At 47.7% G+C, this 26560-nt stretch overlaps 1 protein-coding gene across 2 annotated transcripts; it reads right to left on the reverse strand.

Annotated features, from left to right (window-relative positions):
- Positions 1-638: 638 nt before the first annotated feature.
- Positions 639-26399, reverse strand: SLC26A9 (solute carrier family 26 member 9). 2 transcript variants are annotated; one of them, XR_011136238.1, is made up of 22 exons: positions 25370-25474; positions 17990-18116; positions 16866-17005; positions 16232-16342; positions 15753-15928; positions 15332-15496; positions 14581-14733; positions 14068-14150; positions 13619-13766; positions 12690-12803; positions 12159-12236; positions 11722-11817; positions 9232-9338; positions 8418-8487; positions 7880-7972; positions 7266-7382; positions 6282-6599; positions 5953-6007; positions 5409-5554; positions 4562-4639; positions 3686-3930; positions 639-2573 (listed from the first exon to the last, which is right to left on the reverse strand). XR_011136238.1 is itself a non-coding variant. In XM_009672213.2 (21 exons), exons 2-21 carry the CDS (start codon positions 18112-18114, stop codon positions 3883-3885), a joined length of 2421 nt encoding a protein of 806 aa, XP_009670508.1. In that variant the 5' UTR covers positions 18115-18116; positions 25370-26399; the 3' UTR covers positions 639-3882. The 2 variants fall into 2 exon arrangements, 1 of the variants encoding a protein (XP_009670508.1); XM_009672213.2 differs by having other exon boundaries at positions 639-3930; positions 25370-26399.
- Positions 26400-26560: the final 161 nt, after the last annotated feature.

The following is a 26560-nucleotide window of genomic DNA, read 5'->3' on the forward strand; positions in this document are numbered from 1 at the left end:
TTATCCCGAGAGCCCTGCAGAAGCCGTGGCTAACGGTGTCCGTGAGCCCCGAGGAGCTGTGGGTGCGCAGCAGCGAGCAACGCGTATATCCCTTCACCCCGGCCCAGAGGCCTGCCTGGAGGCCGGGAGGCGCCGAGGTGGCTGGCGCAGGCCGCCCCTCCTGAAATGGCGTTTTAGGGGAAAAAGAGGTGTCTTTAGAGAATAAACATGCCAGGCTCGCGTGGGGCAGCGTGCGCCGGGCAGGAGGAGCCTGGTTCATCAGGAGCAGGCCGAGGGGAGCAGCACGGTGAGCCCCGCTGTAAGCAAACCCTGTCCCAGCGGAGCTTACAACAGCCTGGTTTTAAAAACAGTCGCAACCTGCCCCAGAAGTCTGGCCCTGAGCTTAGCGATACTTATCTGTAGCAGGTTTATCTTACCATTCAACCTTACTCTTCTTTGCAGCAATAAAAACACATGCCTTCTTGCCTGGTTTCACCACAGAGCATAATGCAGAGATTATTCTTTCCTTCTCTACAGCAATCTTGCACTGAATTTGAGGACGCCTCCCCTGTCTACTTGGTTAAAACAATCCTGGCTTGTTTAATGCTGGATAGGAGCTGCCATGGAAAGCCTGCTCTCAAATCAGCAGAAGAAGCAGGTGATTGTTCACACATTCTTTATTATCAAAAAAGAACCAAACCAATATTAAATTAAATAAATTACAAACATTTTGAGCTGGTTATACATCATGCAGTTATCAGGTAAGGCTTCAGAGCCATTACACATCAATATCACTGTTACTTTAAGAGCAATAAAAGGACAATGGAAATTTAAAATTTTCTACCCAAGCATAAATTTGAGCTTCCCTAATTGTCTTGTCCAGGCACCTGGAAATAAAGACTTTTGAGTTGACCACACTGACCTTTTGAGAGACAAGTGCAAATCATGGCTATTTCCTTTGATTTATTTTACTTCATTTATTTTCCAGCTTGGTGAATGTGACCTTTGAAGACATGGGATTGTCAAGGTTAGTTCTAAAATTTCTGTTTCTCACTGGTACCTGTGCCTCCAGCAATACTATCTGTCCATTGATGTTACATTTATTGCCAGGCTTGGCCCTTGGCTACAGAAGTGAAGTGCCATTCTTCCTGGGTCATCAAAATTGCAGAGCATGCAGTTGGGGCTGCTACTTTCAAGCCGTCTCTCTTGGCATCCCATCCATTAAGCTTGCAGGAACTTCAAGAAATACAATCTAATTTTTATACATGGTCTGTCACTTTGAGGCTTCCTGCATTTGGTCTGTCAGGCCCTTGAGACTGTGCAATAAGTCTCCAATGATTCACCCTGAACGAAGAACTGGACATTGGAGTTTTCCTTGTTTAAAGTGATGCCACCTCAGAGATATAGAAATATTGATTAGCTGCTGTGAAATAATTGCTTATTCCGTTGCACCAATTTCTTTGTTGTTATTTTCAAACCAGCAAGTAAAAGAAGGGCTCAGGCAGTAGAACAAAAAGCCAGGAGTAATCAGCCCAAAGATAATATGATAGAGTTAATATCTTGATTTTAGTTTATGGAACAAAAGATAGTCCTGGAAAAATCACTGCAGTCTCACTAAGACCAACATCAAAAATAACCTTTAGTTACTGGGTTTAGTTTAGTTAGTTTAGTTTTCCTTTTGGAAACTAACTGCCATTGAATTAATTACTCTCTCCTGCACCACATAATCCAAAAGTGAGGTAGAGAACTGATGACTTAATCAATGAGCTGTTACACAGAATCAGACTGTCAGGGCTCTCATGTTATTACCTGGAATGGCTATTTGGCTATAATGGTCAATGAAGCTCCGTTTTCCTTAAAAATGAGACATCTGGGAGCTGTAGGGAAGCTCCACTTTCTCTCCTCAAAGACCCTTCCAGCAACGTGTTAATGAATCAGCTCGATAATGTTTATATACTTCAAAACTGTATATTAAAACTTGTCAATATTTGTGATATCTTAGATTATTAAAATAGAAATAACTTCTAAAAATATAATTTACTTTCATTCCTAAGGCCACTCTATTTTTTTCACTCATGGAAAGAAAACAAACTATCACGTTTTACTTCTGTTACTGTTCAGTTTTGTTTGCTCTTGCATTGTATGCCAGTGCTGGAAGTACTTCATAAGAGGATTTAAAATTCAAACAGAAAGAGTTGTTTTCATTGCAGTTGAAGACATACCAGTATGTGTCTTTGTCCAAACTTTTGTAATAACCTTATTCTCATAAAACCCATGTTTGAGGTTGAAATGCATTGAAGAAGGGTCCCATTAGCCCTTGGCTTATGCTTGCTTTTTTTCAGACTTTATATTTTCATCTTGTCATAACTGTCATAGCATTAGTACTGGGTAAAAATGAAGGCATTGGAAAAAAAAAAACCCTAAAATAGCAGCTGTTATTAGCATCACTCACATATAAAAGAATGTTAGATTTTTAGAAATGATCAAGATCTCATCTGTCTGTCTGTGGGTTAGTGAGTCAAGCTTCTTTGCCTGAGAGGTAGGTGATCCTGGTAGCATCAGTCTGTGGTGAATTTTAATGAAAGTCATCAAACCTGCAGTAGAAAATTGTTATGGAAAGATCACATTACTATAAAAGAGGTTTCTTTTGCTGAATAGATGACCATTTAAGAGACATTTATCAGAAGCCCTACGTAGCACAGGGTGTCACTCGGGCTGTTCCCTAGTTGCAGGCATAAAATATGCTCAAATTTCAATTTTATTGCTCTGTATCTATGACATCATGAAAATTGTGCAGAAGGTGCTCTCACTTGTGATCGAAATTATTTGGAAAAAATAGATCTCCCCGAAACACTCGTCCATGTTCTGAACTGAGTCTTTCAGTCATTCCAGTCAACAAAAAAATGGGAAGGAGGCCAGAGCACCTTTGGAATTACTGCTTTCATGACATGCACAGCCTAAGAGCCTTATCCAAAACCCAATCCAGTCAGCAGAAAGATCACTAAAATACTTCAGAAGGGTTTGAATTGGACCCCAATTCTGTAAGCAGGCCAGTCTGTGCATATAACACACAGCAACACGGGATTCTTAGGTCTGGTTACAAAATAGTCCTGTTACACACACGCACGCACAAAAAAGGTAATCCAGAAAGCAGCCCTACTGAGACAGTGTACCAAGATCTTCAGGGTGTCAAAAATACAGCACTGGTTTGAGGCAGTGGTTCTGGGACTATGGGTCACAGAGGGAGCAGTACCGGGGGATGATGGGGCCACAGAAAAGGTAGAGGCGGTGCAACACGGAAACATAGGGAAATTCAAGGATTTGCACTTACTGTGCAGACACCCTGAAAGTCAGTGCACTTTGTAAAACAACATTACCGTACAAAGCTGCGTCATTGCACCTTGCAAGAGCTGCTTTTGCTCATGAATCAAAGCCATGAAAAGCTCATAGTATTTCCTTATATTTCACTTCATCAGTAAAAGAGAAAAAAAAAAAAAGAAAGAAGTGGGATGCCCAAATTATGTAATGCCTGTGTGGGTAGAAGAGTGCAATTGTGTTCTAGAGTGAGACAAAGGAGGCCACTTGGTTGGCAATGATGACTAATCATTCCAGTCATTAAGGCACCTGCCATCAAATGAACTCGCTTCTCTTTTGTGATTAATGGAATAGCATTTCCTGAGTTCCTGCTTCCGTAGTTTTCTGTTACCTGCTCCAGAGTTCATTGCTCTGACTACCAGAAGCTGAGCAGGCAGGAGGGAAGAAGGTATCAGTTCGGGAGGTGTGATGGCCCCTTCCTTTGCAAACTGATTTTATCTCCAGAGAGAAGTGCAGTTCTTTGTGAAGGGGTGGGAGACAGGAGTCTGATCTGAAGGGTTTGCCCGTACTCTGACGCTCCCCACGTGCTCACAGAGCTGTCTGCGCCTCTGAGTGGAACATGCTTCCAAACATCTCCTGAAGGGCACAAAAGGCACGCTGGGTTAGGCTGATGCCATGGCAGGGCGAAAACCCAGCAGAGCAGCTCAGCAGTGATCCAATTGCAGAGAGAAACACCACCAGAAGCTCCAACCCTTCCCAGCCCTCCTCCATAAGGGCAAGCTGGCTGTGCAGGTAGATATTGCTCTATTTCTGGCTGTTCATTGATAGCATGGGGAAGATTGGCACTGGAAGGAGTCTCCATCCAGAGAGCCTGGGTTCAGTGGCTGCGGATCCCTTCGACATTTATGATGCCTGTGCTGAAAACTTGATTGGTGGACCCTGTTTTGGGCTTGAGCTAAACCCTGTTCTCCAAACTCACTCCAGTGTGCGTGATCTGACCATGAATCCGGGCTGTGTTGCCCAGAATGGGTTAAAGGATTCCCTTGTGAAGTTAGCCCAGCTGCTTATTCATTCAGGTTCCTGTCGGAGCTGCTCATGACAGGGATTTTAACTTAGTCCTGCAATTAATTTTTCAAAGAGTTACTGTTGCTAGCAGTTTGCCTGGCAGTGGCACAGGGAACACCCCATCTAATCAATCCCGACCAGGACTTCTGATTTCTCCCTTATGTCCACATCTGAATACGTGACCCCTGCCACTAGGACTAACCTCCTCCAGGTTCTTGAACTCTGCACTGCTTTCATCCACAGACTCGTCATAGATGGAAAGCTCAGTCTGATTTGGCCTCTGTGCAGGAAAGAATCAAATCCACAGGTTAGCGGAGGGCAGGACTGAAAGGAATGAAAGCGTGACTAGCCGAGGCTTAAAACCATCACACCTGCTCAGAGGGAAATGCCCAGCAAGAAGGGGCGCAGAAGGAATCCTGTTTCAGCTGCGTATCTCCGCTGACTGTGCTGGTGTTTGTATATCACACTGCAGAGATATAGGGTCCCTTAACTTACTCATGTGAGTTAACTGGCTGGTACTGCACTGGTTCAAGCTCCAATTATCATGCAGTAAACCGACCCATATCTGCAGAAATAACCTATCTGACCCTGTGTTGTCAGCATATGCTGCATTTCCTGCCTCAGCCTTTTCTCTTCCCTCCAGGGGAAACTTTCATGGATGCTGGGGCTGTTCAAGGGCAGGCGCAAGTACTTTCTAAGGGCCAAGTTTTGCCCTTGGTTGCAGCTGCATGTCCAGCCAAGATCAAACTGAGGGCCTAGTCCTGGCACAGCTCTTTTGGCTTCTATAGGCTGGGACAACGTTCATCTCCCAGTTAGGCATCTGGAGAAAACATTTAAGCTTCTGAAATCGTTGAAATTAGCAGGTACTCGGCCTATACATGAGAACTAGGAAGTGAATTATTTCGTTGGATTTAGACTGTTACCGCTTGAGATAAACAGGAAACTTCATGAGGTGCAGTAGTGAGCTGTTTCTCTTCCTTTGTGCTGACCACATGAGAACCTGATACTACAGTACTGTGAATCGGAACAAGACCTGGGAGAAAATTTACCTCTTCTAAGATGGGAGGGTGGACAACTTCTTTGGTATTTGCCAGTGCAAACAAAACAGCATCATGGATAGTCAAGAAGATGTGACTTTGGTCCAGGCCCCCTTCCTCAAAGACTCCACCTGTGCTAATGTCGTTGTACACCTGGGCTGAAGAAAGGAAAGATACATGGACAACAAGAAAGAAACTAAAGAAGGAAGCCCTTGAAAGTCAGCATGGCTGATAGTGATCCTCTGAGCTAAAGCAAGGCTAGGCTGGGTAGGAAAGAAACAGGTTTGCTGCAGAAATATGAATGTAGGGATCTATTTTGCTAAATGCTAACTGTGGAGATGCTCCCGCCATATCACATCACAAATGAAAGAACCTATTTCATGCAGTAAGAACAGCCTTTCTCCTTCCTTTCTTCCATCTCATCTGCTCTGATTTGCTCCAGTGGAAGGCTGACAGCTATCACAGCTTGCATAAAGAAAACTAAAAGATCTCCCGTCTGCTGTGAGCACAGGAGTGGAGAAGATCATATGGAAATGTGCTCTTTGTGGATTCTTACCATGCACGTTTGCCAAGAACACTTTAATCCCAATCTTCTGATAACTGGAACACAACTATAAGGGATGAGAGGGAGAGAGAGGATTAATAACACTGCTGCTCCAGCTTTAGGTTTATGCATGAAGGCTTTTATCCAAGGCTTTGCACGTGCCCTGGGGATGCTAAAGGAGAAAGCCATACAAACCTCCTATTACTAAGTTGGCTATAACTTTGCTAACTTCTATTACTAGAAGCTTCTATTATTCTGTGCTATTCTAGTAATAATTATATTACCAACTTGGCTATAACTTGACTAACACTACTTGGCTCTGTTGGTAGGAGAGAACTGACCTTGCCCAGTGCTTTTGTGCCCATGAGATCCACAAAGCACACTCCGCTCATGTCAAGGATGATGGTGTGGAAGCTGACATAGGGCGGTGCTGTCGTCATAGGGTCAACATCTGCTGCAGGCATGATGCTGACGGTGCTTCCTGGCAGACTGGTGGTGCTGCCCAGCTCACTGGAGGTGTGCACCTGCCCAGCACCGTTAGCAGGAGGGCGGAATGTGATGTAAGAGATGCTGGCACCATTAGCAGTCGTCTGGTTGTTGTTGGTATCTGTTGGAGAGGTGCTTTCAAAATCTTTCTGGAGCTCTTGCAAAGACAAGGTCTATACCAAAGCAAAGATGCACAGTTAGGGCAGGATCGCTTCCGTTTGTGATCCAGTACTGTAAGGCATAATCTCTTCCTCTTTACACCCAAATATATGCAGGACCTCCCCAGACACTGAGCACAGCTATCAGCTCAAGCTGAGATCCTAACGTGTTAATACACCTAAGGTACTTCAGTAGCATCAGGTGTTCTAATCTGGACTAACTCTATCCTGGTCCTGTTGACTGAATGTCCCTTGGGGTTGGAGTGCATTAGTTAATTTGAAGTGATTCCTGTTCACTTGCTTCGAGACTGCTCAGCAATGTAAACCAAAGTGCATGAAGCTTGGGTGCCTGAGAGATGTGCTTCAAAAGGGCGCTGTTGAACTGAAACGCTGACACAGATGCATCCTTAAAGAAACAGGGCAAGCCCAGTTTCTAGCAAATTGTTCACTGTGCTTCCATTCCGACCTTCTCTGCAGCTTTTTTCCCAGCAATGTCTAATGTTCCTGCATCTTAAGCTTTTGTCTATTGGGAGGAATGGGGCTGTGGATAGGAAGGAAGGGAGGTAAGCGATGGATACCTGTGACCATGCAGACAGAGCAGAACATCCTATGTCCAGAGGAGTTATTTGGTGGGGATTTGAGGGGCTTATACAGCAACTTCAAGAACCCGAAGTGAGTTACCTTGTTCTGCCTCAGTAGGAATTTTGGTAGGTTTGTTGGTGGCTGTACAGTTCCCTTCTTCTGCCGTTTCACAAATTTCTTCCTGGCTAAGTACACTTTACTGGGATCCACCCCAGTCTGTGGAAGAGAGAGAGTTGACTTTGAAAAAGTCTATTAAGCCCCATGGTCCAGGAGTCTTTCCTGCTATTTCCCAGCCTAGGCATGTAGAGCGTGGTGGCACAGGGAGACAGGAGCAGCTGTACAACTGAATAAGGTGATCATGATGGCAACTGAACAGCAACATCTTTTGTAATGCAAGATACTTGCATTACAAGTATCAAGGAAGTATACTTGCATTACAAGTAGGAAGGAGAGACTTGCAGTAGCAGGATGACTGCTTTGGCAGAGCTTGGATGAAGATGCTTGCCAGGATTCAGGCATAACCTCTGATATGAGATCTACAAACTGTCCTGAGGATCAAAGAGAAAAGGACTGGAGGCTGGAAGACTAGAGGATGGATGTGACCATCTTTCATGATGATCCTAGGCTTAATTATCTCAAAGTAACAAGACAGGAGAGACCAAGTGCCATTTAGGTTTATGCTGCATACAGAAACTTGTTAGGGGGTTGCTCACCTTGGTTATAATCTTCTCCCGGAATATCTCTGAGTTGGCAAAGTACAGTGGGGAGCAGTAGGTTACAATTTTAATCCCGTTAAGTTCGTATACCTGCAACAGAAATGAGAGCTCAAACCAGGCCTAACAGGGCCTGTGTGCGGTGCAGGGTGGTTGGGAGTTCAGGCTGATTTTTCTCCTCCTTGCAGCAGCAGCAGCAGCAAGAGAACCTGAAAGTAGGGAATGAGCAGGTCTGGCGATGAAGCCTTGGGTGACTTTTAAGGGTGCTTAGCTTTGGGGTGCATGGGAGCCCTCCCCTTTACTTTCCCATGCTGGAAGGTGGAGGGGATGCCAGCGTGATGGGACAGAGAGAAAAGCTGGACAGGTAGTAGATAACTGAGAAGGCCACGGTTGTGAAGAGCAGCTTTCCTGCCACTTCTGAAACTAGTGGCAAACAGCCTTGCTGAGACAGAAACACAGGCATGTATCTCTTGATCATGTTGGGTACCAGTGGCAAAGCAGCAGCATTTTTTCTGAGGAGGTTTTAGCTTCTGCTTACCTTGTTGTAGGCCTTAGGGTTCTTGTAGATGTCAGTGGAAGTTACTTGGCCCAGGGCAGAACCATTACGGCTCGGAGAAAAAAGACAACCAGAATTAGAGTAAATATTGCAGGAGAAGGAAACTGCTTCTGTTCATTCCCCATACCATTGTTTGAAAATTTGCTTTATGAAAATACTTAGCGAGATCTCAGCCGTGCAGAGTCTACTTGGATGTTGGCAAAACAGGACAGCTTTCTTTTTCAAGTGAAACTACTAGCATGGGGCTGCAGCAGTTCTTAGGGCAGCGCTTGGCCAGGTCCCACTGCCATATCTGGCTGTAATCCTCACTTCTTGCAGGGCCCCCCACCCCGGATACTGACTTAAGCTACTGAACAGACGACTGTCCTAACTCCACTGCAGGTCCCAGTCTGGGAAACATTAATAAAGGACTTTGGTGGATTACAAATGGTGTGTAAACTTCATGCCAATCTCTGCATATATATGAGGCTCGCTTCTTTTATGAGCAGGGTTTTCTGCTAGGAACTATGCAGGTAGCTCTGCCTGGTGAAGTAAATACCTTCTGACTTCCCTCTGTCTGGGGATGTGCACATCGCTAAGCATGCACGGGAGTGGGAATGCAGGCAGTAAATTAACGCCTGCCATTCCTGTTTGCACATTCCAGGGGCCGGGGAGGACACCTGCACTCCCTCGGGCTCCTGCTGCACGTTCCTGCAAAACGGGGACCAAAGGTCAGTTATAAAAATAGCGTATCGTTTATTCTACAACTGGGAGATTTTTCTTCTCTTCTGTTTTTTGTAACTACACCAATACTTACAACTGGGTATGGAAAACCACTACCAGCACAGAAAATCCCACGCCCACAGCAACACCGTAGGGCAGGCTCAGGAAGAAAGCAGACAGGAAGCTCACCAGCCACACCAGCTGCAGAGAGACAAGAGCATGGAGGTCATTTCACTGTACCACGGGCAGGAGCACTGTGATGGATGGAAAATGGCCCTATCCTTATACACTGGACACTGGACACAGCTGATGATCAGAAGAATAAGGCCTGAATTTTGCAGCTATTATTATTATACAGTTTGTTGCATGTTTTCTTGTGAAACGTCATTGTTGGAAAGCTTGCCAGAAGCCCCAGTTTTTAAGCTTTAAAAGTAGCCAGTGCATTTCTTCTTAGTTGCATGAACACCTGCATCACTCATTCGTTTCAAAAAATATCTGCCTAACTAGTCAAGGAAAGGCTCCTGCAGATCAGGCCATCTGCTGCTGTATAACTGCTCCCACCCCCAAGAACGATCCTGCTGTCAGAGTACTTTAGCAGGAATGAGCATCTATCTGAAAACTGTCTGAACACCCACTACAAATCACCTAAACACAGAGCAGATTTGATGGCAGAGTATGACAGAGCATACCAAAACCTGCTCCACCTCTCAGCTCAGAACTCTGTCATTTGTCATTTTTATGTATTAGCATTCAAGCATCTCCCTCTGTATGAAATTAGTCCTGCCTGAGTATATAGCTATGCTCTCTGAGAATCATTATCAGAGGATTTTAATCCTATCCTCAAGACTGTTAAGGGACAGACTTTGACGTTGGTCAAGCCAGGGTAACTTTGAAGACTTCAGCATCTTTATGTCGGATTAGGAATGGTGCGTATAAATGAAGAGTAAGGGCTCCTCTCCATCTCGACTTTGCACTGGAGTACATCTGTGCAGTGATCCCTGCACTGAAACAGAGCCAGACCTGGGGTGAAGAATGCCAGTGGCCTGACATCATCCAGCAATGGCGTATCCCAGTTTTTGGGACAGGAAGTACACTGCATCTAGTTCAAATTCCAGGGAGATTAAAGTCAGGGGAATGCAGTTCACCCCACTGGTGCTTGCCTGGGTCCCACGCTCCCTGCGGCACAGTGTGGGTTGTTCACGGCTGCCAGTGATGAGAGCTTTGCTCCATTAGCTCAGGGGAAACGCAGCACGCGTTTCCAGTGCAGTGGGTCTGGCTGTGCCATGGTGGCTGGGTGATTCACATGGAGCAAAGTAAAGAGGTTTCTGACAGCAGAGAGGTGCAGCCAGGGTGTTCCTTCTAACAGAGCTAGTCAGGTCCCTGGGCTGCACCATTCACCTCCACTCAGACCACTGTCCCCTCTGGTGTCTGCTTGCACGTTGGACTGGGGGCTGCAGAGCCCGCGGGGCTGGCCTGTGCTCCCTTCTGCCAGCTCTGATAAAGAGCAGTGGCTTCATGTGCCTCCACATGAATTGCCAGAGCTTATCTGGAGGGTCTCTCCATGGCTTTTCCCCACCAATGCAAACTTTCTAGCTCGCACCCCAGGCATCAGCAAAGCCCATTCAGAGATGTGTTTAAATTGCCCTAAGCAATTTCTGACAGAGGACTGAAACTAGCAATCCTGGGACAAAGCGTCTTTACATGAGCAGCTTTTCCCCTCTGCTGGATCTTGCCTGCATAACCATTTCAGGTCAGAGTTAAAGCATATTCCCAATCCAGTTTGCCTACTGGGCAAACTCCTAAGCATGGACCAATTTTTTGTAGCTCATGTCCTATGCTAGAGTGTTCTTACTTCATGTCATAATTATACCCCTGTGAAATCTCGGCTTGGACTTGTAACCCATCTCTTCTCCAGGACCTGTTTGAACAGTATTTTGGGAAAGCTCTTGATGACTCAGGTCAGCCCCTTCGGACTCCTGATTTCTCTGATAAGGCGGTTTGTTGGGACCTGACAGGATATTGGCTCAGTGTCCACACACACCACTCAGCCGTGGGAGTCCTGTTCAAACACTGTCTTTTTATGTCAGACATTTCCAAATTCCGTTCTCACTCCCCCACACCCCCTGCCTGGGTTTATACATCAACCAGTGCCTGGAGTCCTTATCACTGTGAAGGGCTCTCCTCACCCTGGAGGGCTATTGTGTGAGTTTTTAAGTCTTGACTCCTAGATATTGAGCAGGGCCGGTTAGGCTAGTTCTGGGCAAACAGGCTCCTACAGTTGATTGGCATTTAAACAGAGCAGGTAATAGTTCAGGCCTCTGTGATATGTGTGCTAAGCGTGACAGTGCTCAGCTAGGCAAGACAACTCTGCCGTTGCTCAGGACCTCATTAGCAGGGGGTTGGAAGCATGGCTGTGCTGAGAGAGTGAAGCCCACCTTCTGCAAGGGACTCATGCCACTCTTTCACCTGAAAGAAAGCCTGCTCGGAGGCTAACCTGCTGTCCATGCCTTCAGTCTCCCACAGCTGTGGGTTGAGTTTCCAGTGTACTGCAAGCGTATTCCTCCCACCATCCCCAGGCACTCACACAGTCCAACTTGCTCTTCTTCCACAGGTAGAAGGGATCAGCCAGCTGCTTGAGGGAGTTTTTCAGGTTCACTGCAATAAGTGCTCCCAGGACAGACTGCAGAGGAAAGGGGATCGTATTAGCTAAGATGTCTAGCACTGTGAACATTTTGCAAAAGAAGCTTTCCCATCAGGCGCTATCTCCCTTCCTTGGGTCCAGTTACCACAAGAGAATGGGAAAGGGTGATGCTCCCAAAGGTCATGCTTGGGTCTGAGCATAATAATTTAAAAGACTACTATTTCCTGTCCTGCTTCCAGAGAATCAGTGCAGAATCATGAACAAACCATGCTGTGCAGCAGTTTATGTCTGGGGCTTTCTGAAGCAAGGCTGTGCTTTCCTTTGGGCATATAGAGTATGTGATGTAGGGGCCACACTGTTTCCATGCGTGTATGTGTTACCTTTGGAAGCGGTTCGAGGTAGATCCCCAGAGCCAGCATGGTCACCATAACCACCAGTGCCACAAAGAAACTTGCCACCTACAGAAAAGAAAGAAATCACTTCAGGCAGCGTCAGGGTCTTTCTAAACCCCCTCTTGGTCTTTGCTCTCCCGCTGTTTCAGCCAACAGCACAACTCGTCACTGCCGTATTTTTTGTGGGCAAACATTTGCCTCGGGAATGGGTTAAGCTTTTTCATATCTCAATGAGAACCCCAGGAACATCCCTCACATAGTAGCTCCTCTTGGTCATTGAGAGCCAGACTGGGAATGTAGAGTTATAGCCTTACATCTCTGACCCATCTAGAGAACCATCTAAGGAACGAAACGGAGGGGGAGAGTAAATTCTGCTTTTAATAGCAACCATGTGAATCACTCATATATGGAGCTTCTCCAGACACGTATCAGTGATGTCAGGCTGGCAGCATGCAGCAGCTACAAGTGTTTGTGTCCAAGCAGGATCACATAAGGAAGAGAGGAGGAGGAAGTACTAACTTGTGATTTCCCTCCTGCCCCGTCCACAGCGAGAGTGACGGAGAGAGCACAGCAGATCACATGGATTTTGAAGAAGGATCCAAAGAAGTTACTGCAGCCCAGGGCCAGCATTTCCTGTGGAGATCAGGGGAACGTGTTCATCAGAAAGAACAGCTCCCCCTCCCGTCCTCCCAACCCATCTGAGCTGCCAGTCAGGAGGGGAGGTACTCAGGTTCCACTGGGTGCATGGCAAAGGCTTTCCACGGCCTCTGACAGTCCTGGCTAGAGACCTCAGCTGCTCACCTAGGGCTACTCAGGCTCATCCCAGGGAGGGCACTTCAGCTCCCTGCCGTGTGCCCTAGAGCCATTTCCTTCCAGTGAGAGCTGGGATGGGTTTTGCTAGCAGGGAAGTCTGGAAGCACCATAGCTAATAAACACGTCGTCATCTGTTGACACACTCAGGGCAGGGCTTCATGTGGTATGCATGCCTGTTATTGAAGGCTACCACTGTGCCAGTGATGACAGAAGAGGATTATTTAATGTGTTGCCTCTCACAGTATGTAGGTGCCACACTAGGAATCCAGGTCTTTCTCTGCTCAATGGGGAATACATGTGCCTCATTACGCTCTAACAACCTGCAAAAATATCTTCTAGGCCAGCTCTCAGGGCCAAAGACTTAGTTATGGAGGGAAAGCAAAGCAGAGAGCTGAATGTAAACCTTCCTTCCCTTTTATAGTGTCTCTCTCTAGCCCATGGGAAAAGAATCTGGCCTTATGCCCTTATGATTCCCACATGGCAAGCTGCCATGTGAGGCTGCATGCAAGCTAAAAGCACATGTATTTGAGGCAGAGTATATCTGAAAGCTTCACGTTCGTGCAGTGAGGTCTCCCTTTCACACCTGAGAGCAGGGGGAATGTTTCTTGACTGTGTCTTTCCAGAGCGAACGTTACCTGGTTGGGGTCCACATCATAGCCGTGCTTGGCTGCCAGAGTTCTCCCCATAGCTAAGTTGATCACGTAGCTCACGATGGCGAGTGAGAAAGCTGTGCCTATCATGTCCTTCCACTTGTTCACCAGAGGCAAGGTTGGGGCTGGGAAGCTGCACTCAGAGCAGAGAGGAAAAGGAGTTGTGACACCACTGTCTGGAGATGGGTTCAGTGGGTCAGAAGCTGATGTGTTCAGGAATGACATAACCCATGCCTAAATTGCAGACAGCCTCAGAGGATCATGGCAGTTGTTTAACAGTGCACAGCAGCACTGCCTGACAGTCCTGGAAGAGGGTGAGGGATGCCAAGTCCAGCTAATACAGCAGGAAAGAGTGAGGTGCTTTTCAGGCTGCAGAACGAGGAGGAGGAAGGAAAATTCTTTGGAAATGGCATCAGACCTGCACATGCACTTACCCCATGCTGATCTTCCCAACTATCGGCATGTTGTACTTCTCAGGCATGTTAAAGCTGCCAGAGATCGCAGTTGCAACAATCACCTGAAAGTATAGAGGATAAAGAAGCCGTAAGCGGAAGGAGCGTGAGCTCTCTCAGAAGCACTAGGCTTGCTGTGCTGGGGCTGACAGAGAAAATTAGAACCCAATTTAGGCTGGGAAAGGAGAGACCCTCCCCAGCAGCAGCAATGTCCCTGGTCCTAGGCAACACTAGGATGCAAATACAATCTGACATGGAAGACCTGGGGATCAGAGGTCTCCTCCAGGAGGATGGCCCTATTTCTGACCCCAAACCATGTGTGGTAACACTGTATTCACTGTGTAGATGCTGTACACAAATGGCTCTAATGACAGTAACTCTTTGAAGAGCCATCTGTGAGCACAAGTGTGTGTCCCAGGTCTGTATTAAGGACTGTAATGTGAGGGGAGGGAGTGTCTCCTGGAGGGTCTCAGGGACAGCTCATGTGTCACTTACGATAATGATCTCCATGGGGATGGGCATCCGAATCTTTTTCATGTACTTTAGGTTGAGCTCCTTAACAATGATCAGGAGCACAGCACTGACCAAGGCATAGACGAGGGAAGCCACGTTGGTCTTGGGAAGACCTTTACAAATATCAATGAATGTCTAGAGGGGAGAGAAAAGGAGAAGGTGACATGTGGAACCAGAGACCCCAGACAGCATCAACAGCACAATGGAGAACACCCATCACCCCAATCAACTGCAAACACCCTGACATGTGCAGGGGCTGTGTGGGGTGAGACAATTGCTAGAAACTCCACTGCTGAGAGATCAGCAGCCAGTCCCGGGTCTGTACTGTTCAGTTAAATGCAATTCTAGCTGCGCTGATGGAAGATGCATCAGTGGAAGGTGCAGGAAAGCCTAGGAATTGAATAACCTGCTCATAGAAAAAGTTTGACAATTGGGCAAGACTACTGCTGTAAGGTAGCACAGTTCATGTTCTCTCCAAATCCCAGAACCTCTTCATTACCTCCAATTAGAAACTACCAGACAAGGGCTCAGGTAAGACTGTATATGAGGTGCAACAGCAGTAGTGTACGTACGCTGAGTGGGAATGGTGCAGACAGCTGTATTCCCCCACCCTCCGCCCTTTCCTCCTGTCTGAGTTCCTCTTTCCCAAGCTGGGGTGGCAGTGATCTCTGCAGTATGCTGGTCACTGGGGGAGGAGGTACAGGGAAGGCCCCTGTCCAGAGCACCCACTTACATAGACGATAGCTAAGGGCCCGGTGTAAGACGGTACTGTCAAGCCGAAGACGTACTTGAGCACGGAGATGAGGATCTGCAACCCCGCTGCTGTCATGAAGCCCCTGATGAAAGACTCTGAGAGGTAGATAGCAACAAAGCCAAACTGCACGAATCCCAGGCACAGCTATGGGAGAACAGACAAGGAGTTATTAGAAAGATGCCAGCCTGCGATGGCAAAGTACAGAGCTAGAACGTGCCAAGACCACAGCTGGGGCAGTATCCCCCCACACCCTCTATTCTAAGGCATCATCCACTTACAAATGGGGCCTCTTCCAGTATCTGCTACCATCATCTCTGCTCCAGGGAAAGAGCTCAGCTGACTCCGTGTGGGTCAGCTTTGGCCAGAGGCCCACAGCAGAGGCAGTAGAGGGGGTCCTTACTTGTATGATGGCTGTCAGGCAGGCTAGCGTGGCAGAGATCTCCAATCTAGCTGCTTCCAGAGCAGTGGTGTTCACACTGATCTCGTTGGTGGTATGATTAAAATACTGGAAGTCCGATTCTGGAGCCAGCTCATTGCAAACGTTCCCAACAATAATGCTGATGACTGCAAAAGTACCTTGAGCATAACACAGGGATGTCAGTAGTTCGCTTTAGGGAGCTTCCTGTCCTGGAAAACACTCCGACCGGTTAGGCTGTCCAGACCAAGTCACCCAGCCCATCACCAAGCCAGCACTACCACAGGAGATGGCAGCAGTTCACTGGAATGAGACTGTGCTGTGCAGCTAGAATCAGGGATCTCATAAGCACCTGATGGGCCAGGCCTGCCCAAACATCTCTATCCCAGGACACAAAGTATGTCCAGGCAGTCAGTGTTTAACTGCCGTACACAGACAATTGCTCTGTAGAGCAGGACTCTTACCTGGGACCATCTGATGGATGCCGCCAAGGAAGAAGTATGTTACTAAGGGGAAGAAGGAGGAGTAGAGCCCATTGACGGGAGGTAGATTGGCCAGTAGTGCGAAGGCCATCCCTGGAAAACACAAGGAATATGGGCAAGTCACCCATGTCCCTGCATCTGGAGTCAGCCTCCTGTCCTGGTCACTCTCTGACCCCGCTGTCCTCAGTGCAAAGAGGAGAGGAGCCACAGCAGACAGTGTGGGCCAGGCGGTGCAACATGCACCAGCACAGGATCCTGCAGAGGTGTGGGGGACTCTGCTTGCTGCCAGTAGGGGTTACAAGCTGCAGCGCTGCTGCGTCAGCTCCAGCCAGACACTGTGACCAGCGCAGATGGCTGCTCTGTGGGCAGGAGAGCGCAGGCCAAAGAGGGCAGGGACAGGACTCCACAGAGAAATCTTGGGGCAGCCATGTTGGAATTAGAGTTTGGGTTTTTACATGTCACCAGTAAAGGTAGCTAACCCCCCGCAGACAGTGTCAGCAGTCGTCTTTTGGATCTTTACTTGAAGTTAAGTGACAAAGTGTTATCCCCCCTCCAAAGTTCCTGGGGGAAGCAGCTCCATAATGCCTGGCTATTGGGAAAAGTCACCTCTTCTCACCTTGTGGTACCTGAATCGTCCCGGCACTGAGCCCGCCAAGAACATCAGGCAAAACATAGTCCTTAATTTTATACTTGGGAAGCCACGCAAGAATTGGGAACAGGCTGAAGAGGATGAGTTTGAATCTGGAAGCTGAACATCTAGAGGAGACACAAAAACACAAATAAGGAAGGAAGCAAGGAAGAAAGCAAGGAAGGATCTTCCTAGGAATGTCTTTCTATTTCCTACAGCAAATCCTGAGCCCAGTGTTCGGTGCGCAGCCCTCCCCTGCGAGCGCAAGGCACTTGCAATTCACTAGCTTGCCTTGCCATGGAGGATTATTGTGGGGATGTTCCTGACTCTGTGGGACGTGCCCAATGCTACCAGAGCTGTGAAAGACAACCCACACAGAGCGAAGGATTTAGCTCTCTAATATCTTACGCCTTTGTTTCTAATACTCTCAGGTGGAGTTAGGTGAGCTGTAAAGCTGAACCACAGCTGAAAGATTCATGGGCAGTTGCACAGAGCCAAAGATAAATTTGTTTAGGTGCTTCGTCAAAAAAACCTCAAATTTTTCTGAAAGGAGATTGTTCCTGAGTTGAAACATGCAGCTTTTCGCATCCACCCCGCTAACCCATATGGTTTTCTCTTTTCCTATACTACTCCCTTCATTTTTCCAGGGAGTGGAGCTAGACTTCTGAGATGGCAACCAGCAGGATTATTCATCTTTCTTTATGGAAAGCCAGTGCTGTCTTTATTTGGAAAGCTGATTAAAGGAATTCCCAGCTAGAAAGCTTAAAGGAATAATCCACACACCCGTACCTACATCACCAATTATATTTTCTTCATTATTAAAAAGAATTGGAAAGCAGAAACCCAAATCTCAAATGTATTTAGTGCAAACTGTTGCGTTTGTTTGCCCTACAGCATAGCAGCTCAGGCAGTGAAAAGGATAACCAGTTTCACTTGCTTCAGAACAATTTGCATTTCTCCAATGTCTTTCATCCATCAAAGCCCTGAAGATCATGGAGAAGTTTTACCAGAATATAAATGAGAACTATATCCCCAGGTCCAAATTATATCCCAATTCCAAACCAAATCTGGTCTAGATGCGCCCCAGGAGTGGCTATAGCATTCTGTTTTACCTGAAAAGGTTTTTCAGTTTTTCCCCAACTGGATAACTTCTGCTTTTCTTCTCAAACTCTTCGTCAAAGAGGCTGACCGAATATGCAGGACGTTCGATGACATAGCGAGGTCTCGCGTGGTTCATCCCTGGATCGTTAAAATTTTTCCCAGAAAAAAGAAAAAGCAAAGCCAAGAACGTGACTGGGGCTGTCCCCACCTGCAGTATAACAGACTGGACACCTCCAGCGTCTGGGAGCCCTCCTTGAACATCTCCGCCCTAAATAGTTTCCTCGTGGTGCCTCTGGGCAGGCCATGGGAGTGGCTTCTCAGCACTGGGGGCTGCTGCTCCTCAGCAGAGGAGATTTTTACCAGTATTTTAAGATGATGCTAATGAGTGATGCCATGTGGAGGGGACTGAAGCATGTCCTGGATTGGCTGGCAGGTGAACAGGAGTGTTAATCTCAGCTCTGCCAGTGACTGCCTTTCTGCCTTGGGCAAGTCGCTTGACCTTTTTTGTGTCTCAATTTCACCATCAGCCAGTGGGATTAGTGAGGCTCTGCCAGACTGGACAGCCCAGACACACTTTACAACAGTGCTGACATACTGACACTATTCTTAAAGGTGGTTTCCATCCAAGATGTTCCTGTTATGCTGCCTGGTGGATTCATTTACATTCAGCAGCCTTCGTATTTCTCACTGCCATGACAGGCACTGGGCTTTTCCTTGATTTCTTCTGGGAAATTATGCACGGAAAGGTAACTGTTGCAAATCCATTTTGGTGATGATGATGCCAAAACATCCTGCTGGACTAGTCCTGCACAGTATCTGGGTCTCACCAAAGAAAGATGATGAACTTCAGAGAGCCCTGATTTTACTATGACTAGCAATACCTGGGAAGAGAGGAGAATCATTACAAGCTGGAGAGTCTGGGAGGGGAGGGAGGAAGCGGTCAGATTTGAAACAAGGATGTTGGTAATTATTTTTGGTATGGCACGTCTCTAAGTGGTCATTGCCCAACACAGGAATAGAGGGGGTGGAAAAAGCTGGTAATTCAGGCAGGAGAATGTATCAAGAAATGAAATCCAGGTTGCTGAGAGCTTATGCAGTGATTTGAATGTACCAGATCCTCTCCTCTCCTCTTTTGACACAGCTTCTGTGAACACTGCTGAAGTCAATGCACATCTTGACGCTTATTTCAGTGGGACCAGGATGAACAAATGTAGATATCGTTTCACTCCTCAACTGCTAAGCAGTTATATCTGAGCTGGAGTTTGGAAGACGTGAGTAATGTGTAGCAATAGAGCCTGGTAGTCCAGGGCAGGAAGGAAAGTATGATGCATGTAGCCGAAACTTTTGGGAGAATTTAGGTCAGCAGAATCATTACGCTAATAGGAGCTGAGTTAGTGCATTACCGGGCACTTATTCCAGTGCCCTCTGGAGGCATGCACATGCTGGCATCCCTGCCTATCCTTTTCAACTTGGAATATCCTTTCTGGAGGGATTGTGAGCTTTAACTTTTGGAGGATTGGTGCAGGCTGAGCTTAAGCAGTGACCTAGGCCCTTCCCCAGTCCCTCTTTCATGCCAGACGCCTATCTGATAAACTGTCATTCCCTGGTTTTACCATGTCTGTCTGCAAAAGTCTTGTCCCTACCTCATAGCCTTGGTCTAGATCCCGTTGCTGAGCAGGTTCCCAGGGTCCCTGGGCTTTCTCCAGGACCCAGCCCCACAGCTCTAGAGTTCCATTCCCCCCTGCCCCCGACCCCCAATATCCTGCAACCTAGGTTCAGGCCCATCAACAAGCTTCTGAAGGATAATAAACCCAGCCAAGTTTCTGGTGCAAGAAGTCTCTCTTAGCTTAATTTCTCAGCTCCATCACTTGTGGAGCAGTGTGCCTGCCATCAGAACGACTGAATCAGCCAATTGTATCACAGCTCTTTAATGAAGTTCTCCTGCTGAGCAAAAGTGCTGGCAGTCAGAAAAAATAATAAACAAGGCAAGTATAGAGGGAAAAATATCCCCATGATTAAATTCCATCTTAAACAAACAGGCTGATGATGTCAGCATCTCGGACAGAGTCAAGTTCTTGACTTGGCTTATCACTGGCCTTACCCTAGATCAAACAGTAAGTTAAACCTTTGAGATTTCAGAATTAAAGAGAATGAACCATGTGACTGCTCCCTGAACAAAAGGCAAAACCAGCTGTCTTGGTGTTGATGGGATAAGACTGTGGCGAGCTGCAGATCTGATTTAAACTCTAGTTGGGGCAGGACACTGACTGAAGCGCTGTGATGTGTGGAAAGAAAAGTAAAGTGGCAGTAAGTTGCACAGGCCAGGATTTTCAAGAGCTCTTTTGCAGCATGGGTGCTGAAATAAAGGGCTGGGTCTGGGAGAAGAGCTCCATGTGTGGAGCCCCTGCTATGAGCTGAGCTTTTCAGGAAATCCAGTCCTCTAGTGTGTTGGTTAGAGCAGATGATGCTGAAAACTGAAATTTGGCCTTGGTTATAAGTCTACTGAGACTGAGGTCTCAGAGAAGTTTTGAAACACTGAATATGTAACTGTGATGTGATGCTTGGAGCAAACAACAAATCAAGGTGGAACTGTGTCACTCCAAGCATATGATATGGGAGAAAGAAGTTGTCCCAGAAGGTCATCAGCCAACAATCCCATCAGTTCATACCTGGCTAATCCCTGTCCTGCCAGTCTCAAGAACACCCTGCGTGTGCCAAGCACAGACTTTTTTCCCCAGTGTTCGTCTTGCAAATGCACTTACTGAGCCCTTATCTTCTGTCCCTGTGCTGGTGATAGCTGTGTCGGGGAAGAGAAAAGTCACATTGAGGTTTCTAGCTAGTGTTGATAGGACCCACTGGCGTAAAGCCACTTTCCTATGCTGGCATAGTCCCAGGAAAGGGACTCTGGTCCAGGGAGTATGAATCAGAAATTAGTAGGAAAAGCAATCATCTGATCTATGTTCACTGTATTATGCATAATATAAGGGGCCAGTTTCATCTCAGTGTAAGAGCGGGACATTCAGGGAAGCTGTAGCAGGGTGTAAATTCAGCCCTCTGTATTTTAGGGAGAAAAATTTGATGCTTCAGAAATACTATTTGATCCTTTCTCCAACCCTTCTCTATTCCCCCTTCATGCACAAGTGTATGCACACACAGATCTTCTCCTTGCTGGTTGCTGCTCAGCTGAAGGAGTCCAGAGGTCTAGTCCTTTCCAAAGCCTGGGTGAATCTTCACTAAAAAGTCTCTCTCCTACCTCCACTGCCCAAGAAAGGGTTATAAAAAGCAACTCTTCCCTACTCCAGGAGGCAAAAGGTCTGCCTGAACAAGGCAAGCACAGGTGCAAGGGTTTGGTTGCGACACGAGGACCAAGGTCTCAACTCTGGTTCCCCTGAATGAGTGCTTTCGGCAGAGTGTCTGCCGTGACTCCCAGGGCCCTGGTTGCAGCTCTGGCTGTAGGTGCCATGGGAGCGCCAGGGCACTGCAGTGAAAGGGCCGAGCCTCACAAGGTCGGGGAAAGAATCCATCACTGCCTCCACCTGAAATCCTTGCTGTGTTTCCTTGCCAGGGTGTGACACAGGGAAGGATGAGGTGGCTCTGACGGTACTTTGTGTAACCCAAGCCTGCCGCAATCACCACTTCCCACTTCCCCCTTGCCACACCAAAGCAAGGAGACAAAGATACAGGCTCCACAGACAAGAGTGCAAATGCTCACAGGTCTTGGTTCAGAGAAGGTTTCCTCCTGGCTACAGACAAAATGTGAAGGCTGCTCCCCAGCTGGATGGAGTGGTACCTGGAGGCAGGAGGGCAGCCCAGACCGTGGGGAGCAGTGCTGGGTGCTGCCGTGCTGCGGTGCTCTCCCCCAGACTGAACCCTGCCTCACCCTCCCACCGCACACCCGGCTTTCCTCTCCTTTTCACACCTCTGGTGTTGAGCTGGGCTTGCAAAGCACACAGGCAGGAGGAAAAGGAGGTTTCTGCTGTCAGTCAGCTCAGGTATTTCAAAAGAATGTTATATAATTCACCCCCACTATCGTATGCTGATCAGCCTAGCGGATCCACCCCCCTCACTCTCTCTGGCCTCGTGTCATTGGAGACAGGCCAGGTCCTGAGTCCCGCTGCTGGGTCATACATAGAGCTTGTCACCAAGGGACCCTCAGGGTTGTTCGTTCAGATTAACTTCTTCGGTTGGACCATTTAACTGGGCATATCTTTATTCAGAGTTAAAATCACTTTGATCCAATTTAGTTTTGTTTCAGCATTAGCTCTGAATTACTTGTAGGGCTCATCTACAAATTAAGTGATTCAGGAAGAAAGCACCTTTCACTCATAAAGCCAGATCCATATTCTTGCATTCTTGGCGCAAGTATCCTGGTAAAAACATCTTTTATAGTAATACAGCTAAGCTGGTGAAGGGGAACAGGTGGAGCCAAGTACTAGTGGTTGTATTTCAGAGGACTGAGCAATCAGCTGCATGCTCTGTGACTGTGCACTGAAAATATACAATATTTGGCCATAGGTTTTTATGTTTCTTAACCTCTGCCATTTGGGAATAGAAGAGGCTAATGCTAGGAGAGCGTATAGATCAGTTATGAAAAATATCCTATCCCAAAGAGGGCTTTTAGCTTCAGAAAAGGAAAAGTGCCAGACCCAACAAAGTTCAATACAGGCTGAGCTGTTTCAGTCAATTTTCCGTGGACAGCATGCAGGTACCAGCACGACAGCTGGCGGAATAAAAGCCAGAGGGAGAGTGTGAGAGCGAAGGAGGGAGAGAGCAACCAGAAGTGCACACTGGCCCTGTCTGACCGTGTCGAGGCACAGTCTAAGCCGTACACCCAGGGTGCTGAGGCAGGGAGGATATAGATCTGTTTTTCTCCAGCTCCCACCTTCACATCTCATATTCAGACTATGCCACAACCTCAGCTTGAAGGTCCCCCTCTGGAGCAGCTGTCCTGTTCCTCCACTCCTCTCCTTTTGCCACAGAGGAGCTAGGCATTGAATCAATGTTTTCTTTTTGTTTAGATTAAATATTTGGAGTGTTAAATAGGTGATTTCCACAAGGCAGATGGCCCTTTTCTTGTTCTAAGCGACCCAGCCCAGCACAGGCACTGGGCAAGAGCTCTGCACTGTACTCTTTTTCTGCTGTTGCTGGGCCAGTGCCAATGTTTGATGTACCACTTCACATGAGTTTCTAACCAAACTAGCTCTGCACTTGGTAACCAGAATAATAAGATCTGCAGACATCTGCCAGCTACTGAAGGTGAAGCCAAAGTGTTTGGTTCAAAGGGATTTTATTAAATAAAATGCTTACATTCAGCAGACTGGCTTTGGCTCTCATTAACACCGTTGTAATTGCAGCAAGTGCCACAGAGACATGGGACCTGCACTGACACCAGGGTAGATGAGCCCAGATTTGGCCCGCTCTTGCTGCGATTTGTTTGATTAACCCACTTGTTCTCAACCCCACCCTAGTTCTCCATTGCTTTTGTAGCTAGATCCAGCATGGTTCCCCACTGAGGGAGGGCTGGGCTGGGGTAAGACAGTGGGTGCAGGGCCTGGGGTGCTGCAATGTGCCCATCCACGCAGGCTTTGAGTGTGAGCTGCTCTTCTTCTACTGGCTGTGGTCTGAAGACTGCCAGCAGCAAAGTGACTCTCTGCAAGTGAAAAGTGCTGCATGATGGCTCTGGAGACCCAAAGCACCTACTATCTACAGCCCCAGCTCATAGCCTCCGTCCATGCTGCCTGCCCATGCAACAGGAACCCTCTTTTGTCCTTGACCTCTCTGCTAGGAAGCAGGCAAAGGAACCCGTATGAAAACCTACTTTTGGGATGCAAATATGGCCCCATAATCATCCTCTGAAAGCTGCCGGCTGCCCTGCACATGCCTGGTCTGCAGTCCCCTGGAGATGTCACCTTGCTGAGCGCAGTACTGTGGTATTAGGAGCCAGGTTCCCAGCTCCTTGGCAGGCAGAGTGCAATGCCTGATTTTAATAGCATCTCAGTCTGTCCCCTGGAAAGTGGTATATCCTTCCTCCCTAACTCCTTGCTGCTCTCTCTGTATGCAGAGCCCTCAGGATGGGGAGGAGGAAAGGTCTGAAAGTGGACTTAATAGAAGGAAAAGTGAAACTTCTATGTCCCTCACCACCGTGAGTCTCTGCTCTCCGCATGCCTCTGACACAAGACCTTGCCCTTGGCCTTTGAAGAGCAGGTGGGCAATGCAAATCCCAAGGAATTAAAAGGTTTGCGGACTCCAGCATTCTTGCACTGCCTGCAAATGCTTATCCCAGATGCCTGCTGCGAGCCCTCTCATGCGCAAGCTCCCTGCCCCAATGGATCTGCTTTTAGAGAAGAAAAAATACCTGGCTCATCCAGCCCATCCTCTCCCAGAGCTGGAAGATGGAGAGCATTTCCCTCCTGGGAAGCTGGAGGAAAAGCTTGACCCATGACCAGAAATACTGTGTGGCCAGCAACAAATGTCACTTCAAGGACTACTTCTCTTCAAGGGCAAGAAGAACAGGTCCCCAGGTTGAGTTGTTGGCTTGCTCAGAAATATTTGTGGATGAACTTAATCGGGGCAGAGAGGAAAGTATCCTAGCTTTGTGAACTGCGGTTTACAGCAATATAGCAGGCTTATGGAGATCTTTTCTCATATCTATATTTGAGGAGTTCTGCCGAGACTGGACCTAAACATCCCATGAAACGGCACTGGGAGGAGCTGGAGACCTTCACCCAGTCTTAACAGCTCTCAGTCTGGGAGGACTTCTCAATCCCAGCTTTAAAATTTCCTCCTAATCTTAGAGCATGCATACAGCCATGCATGCATGCCCAGGGATGTCCTGTGCACCAAAGAACTTGTTGCCCCTGTTAGATTCCTATACACAACAAGTGTTCCCCTGCCATTACCTACCTGCACTAAGCTCCACATTGTTTCTTTCCATGCCTGTATGTACAACGTCTAATTTAGGCTGCAACATCCTTGGGGCAGGGACCAGTTTATATATAGCCTTATGCACAGAAAGTTCTGATAATAGCAAGGAACCAGAGGGTCTCCAGTCACTGTTACCTCTGCAATACTAGGCAAATTCCCCCACAGATCTCACCAGGAGCCAGCTAGGATAAGATGGCAGGATTTATTCTAGTAATAGTTAATTCACATATTTGGCTCTTCCAGCCTCTCTTCATAAATCAAGCTCGTGGATCATTGGTGTTGCTAATTCCTGAGTAAATCTGCTGCTGTAAATCCCCTTTGCAAAAGGAGGGAGAAAAAAAAGAAGGAAAAAAAAAAAGTAGCAGTTCTCCAAATACTGAAACTCACACCCAGTGGCTGTGCAACCAGAGTGTAAATCCCCCACGCCCACCCAGACAAAGAGCACAATTGTTGGGAGCTGGGCTTACCTGCGCCTCGCCGGGCGAAGAAAGGGCTAATTCTGCGAGGGGAGCTGCAGATGTGGCAGGAAAGCCCAGGCAGAGAGGTGCTCCCAAGGAGGTGTGCAGAGGTCTGTGCTCAAATAAGCCAGTGAGTCATTTATAAATCACCTCAGTCAAGGGGACCGAGGGCTGTGCTTGGCGCCTGATTGGCTTGTAGGAGGTAATTGCAAGCAAGTACACCCAGGCTAAACCCAGGAGATAGACAGAGGAGATAAGGAGAGATCTGAAGAGGGACAAGGGCTTTTTTGGATGTCCCCCCTCACCCCACCCCTTCCCTCTGAGGACTGGGCTGTTTGATCACCTTTGCAGGTCCCTCCGTGCACTGGGCTCTCCGTGACAATAGCTCATATTCACTGTCACCCCAGGCCCCCTCCCTCACCGTGTTCGGACTCAGCGAGGGAGAAGATGCTTTTGTTGACCTGGGTGAGTTTCCTGGCGCACTGGGTAGTGTCTCCCCAGCCTTTGTGTTCTGGCTGACTCTCAGCCTCCGAAAAGGACAATGGTGTGCATTGTGCCAGGCCCTGGACCCCTGGAGCTCAAGCTTTGAAGATGCGATTGGCAGGGGAAAGCAGTTTCTTTCTTATTTCCAGGTTCAAAGGGATGAGAGGAGCGGAAAAGAGAGCAGAAGCCCCAGCTGTCTGTCAAGGAGAGAGCAGGCAGGCTCCCTACCTCTCATGGCTCTGTGTAGGGAAGAGGTTGAAACACTCAATAGCGCAGTGACGTTCCAGTGCAGATAAAATTGGACTATCTGTCATCAACCTTCCAGGCATGATCTCCAGACAGGGTCAGGCAGGAACCACACCTGTGTCACTTGCTTGTTCGGTAGGAAAGTTTAACAAGTTCTTGAGATGCCCCTGGCAGTGAACACGAATGGAGAAGGGAGACGGTGGGATGGGCCATCCAGGACCTGCAGACTTGGGAGCCAACCTTCAGAGATACCAATCAGCCTCCTTGTCCTGGAAAGTTACCGGTATCTTGGGATATGCAGCTCTTAAACCTGAAAAAGGCACTGGTGTGGAATGCATGTTGACGGGGAGCAGCCTGCTTGGACTAGGAGAAAGGGCTCGCCCTGGCCCACCATCGCATCCCTGGCCCTTGCTGGCACTACCTTGCAGAGCGGCTTCCAGACCTGTGGACACCTCTCCTCCCAGAGGAGGA

This window comes from Struthio camelus, chromosome 24, assembly GCF_040807025.1.
Source record: "Struthio camelus isolate bStrCam1 chromosome 24, bStrCam1.hap1, whole genome shotgun sequence".
NCBI lineage: Eukaryota > Metazoa > Chordata > Aves > Struthioniformes > Struthionidae > Struthio > Struthio camelus.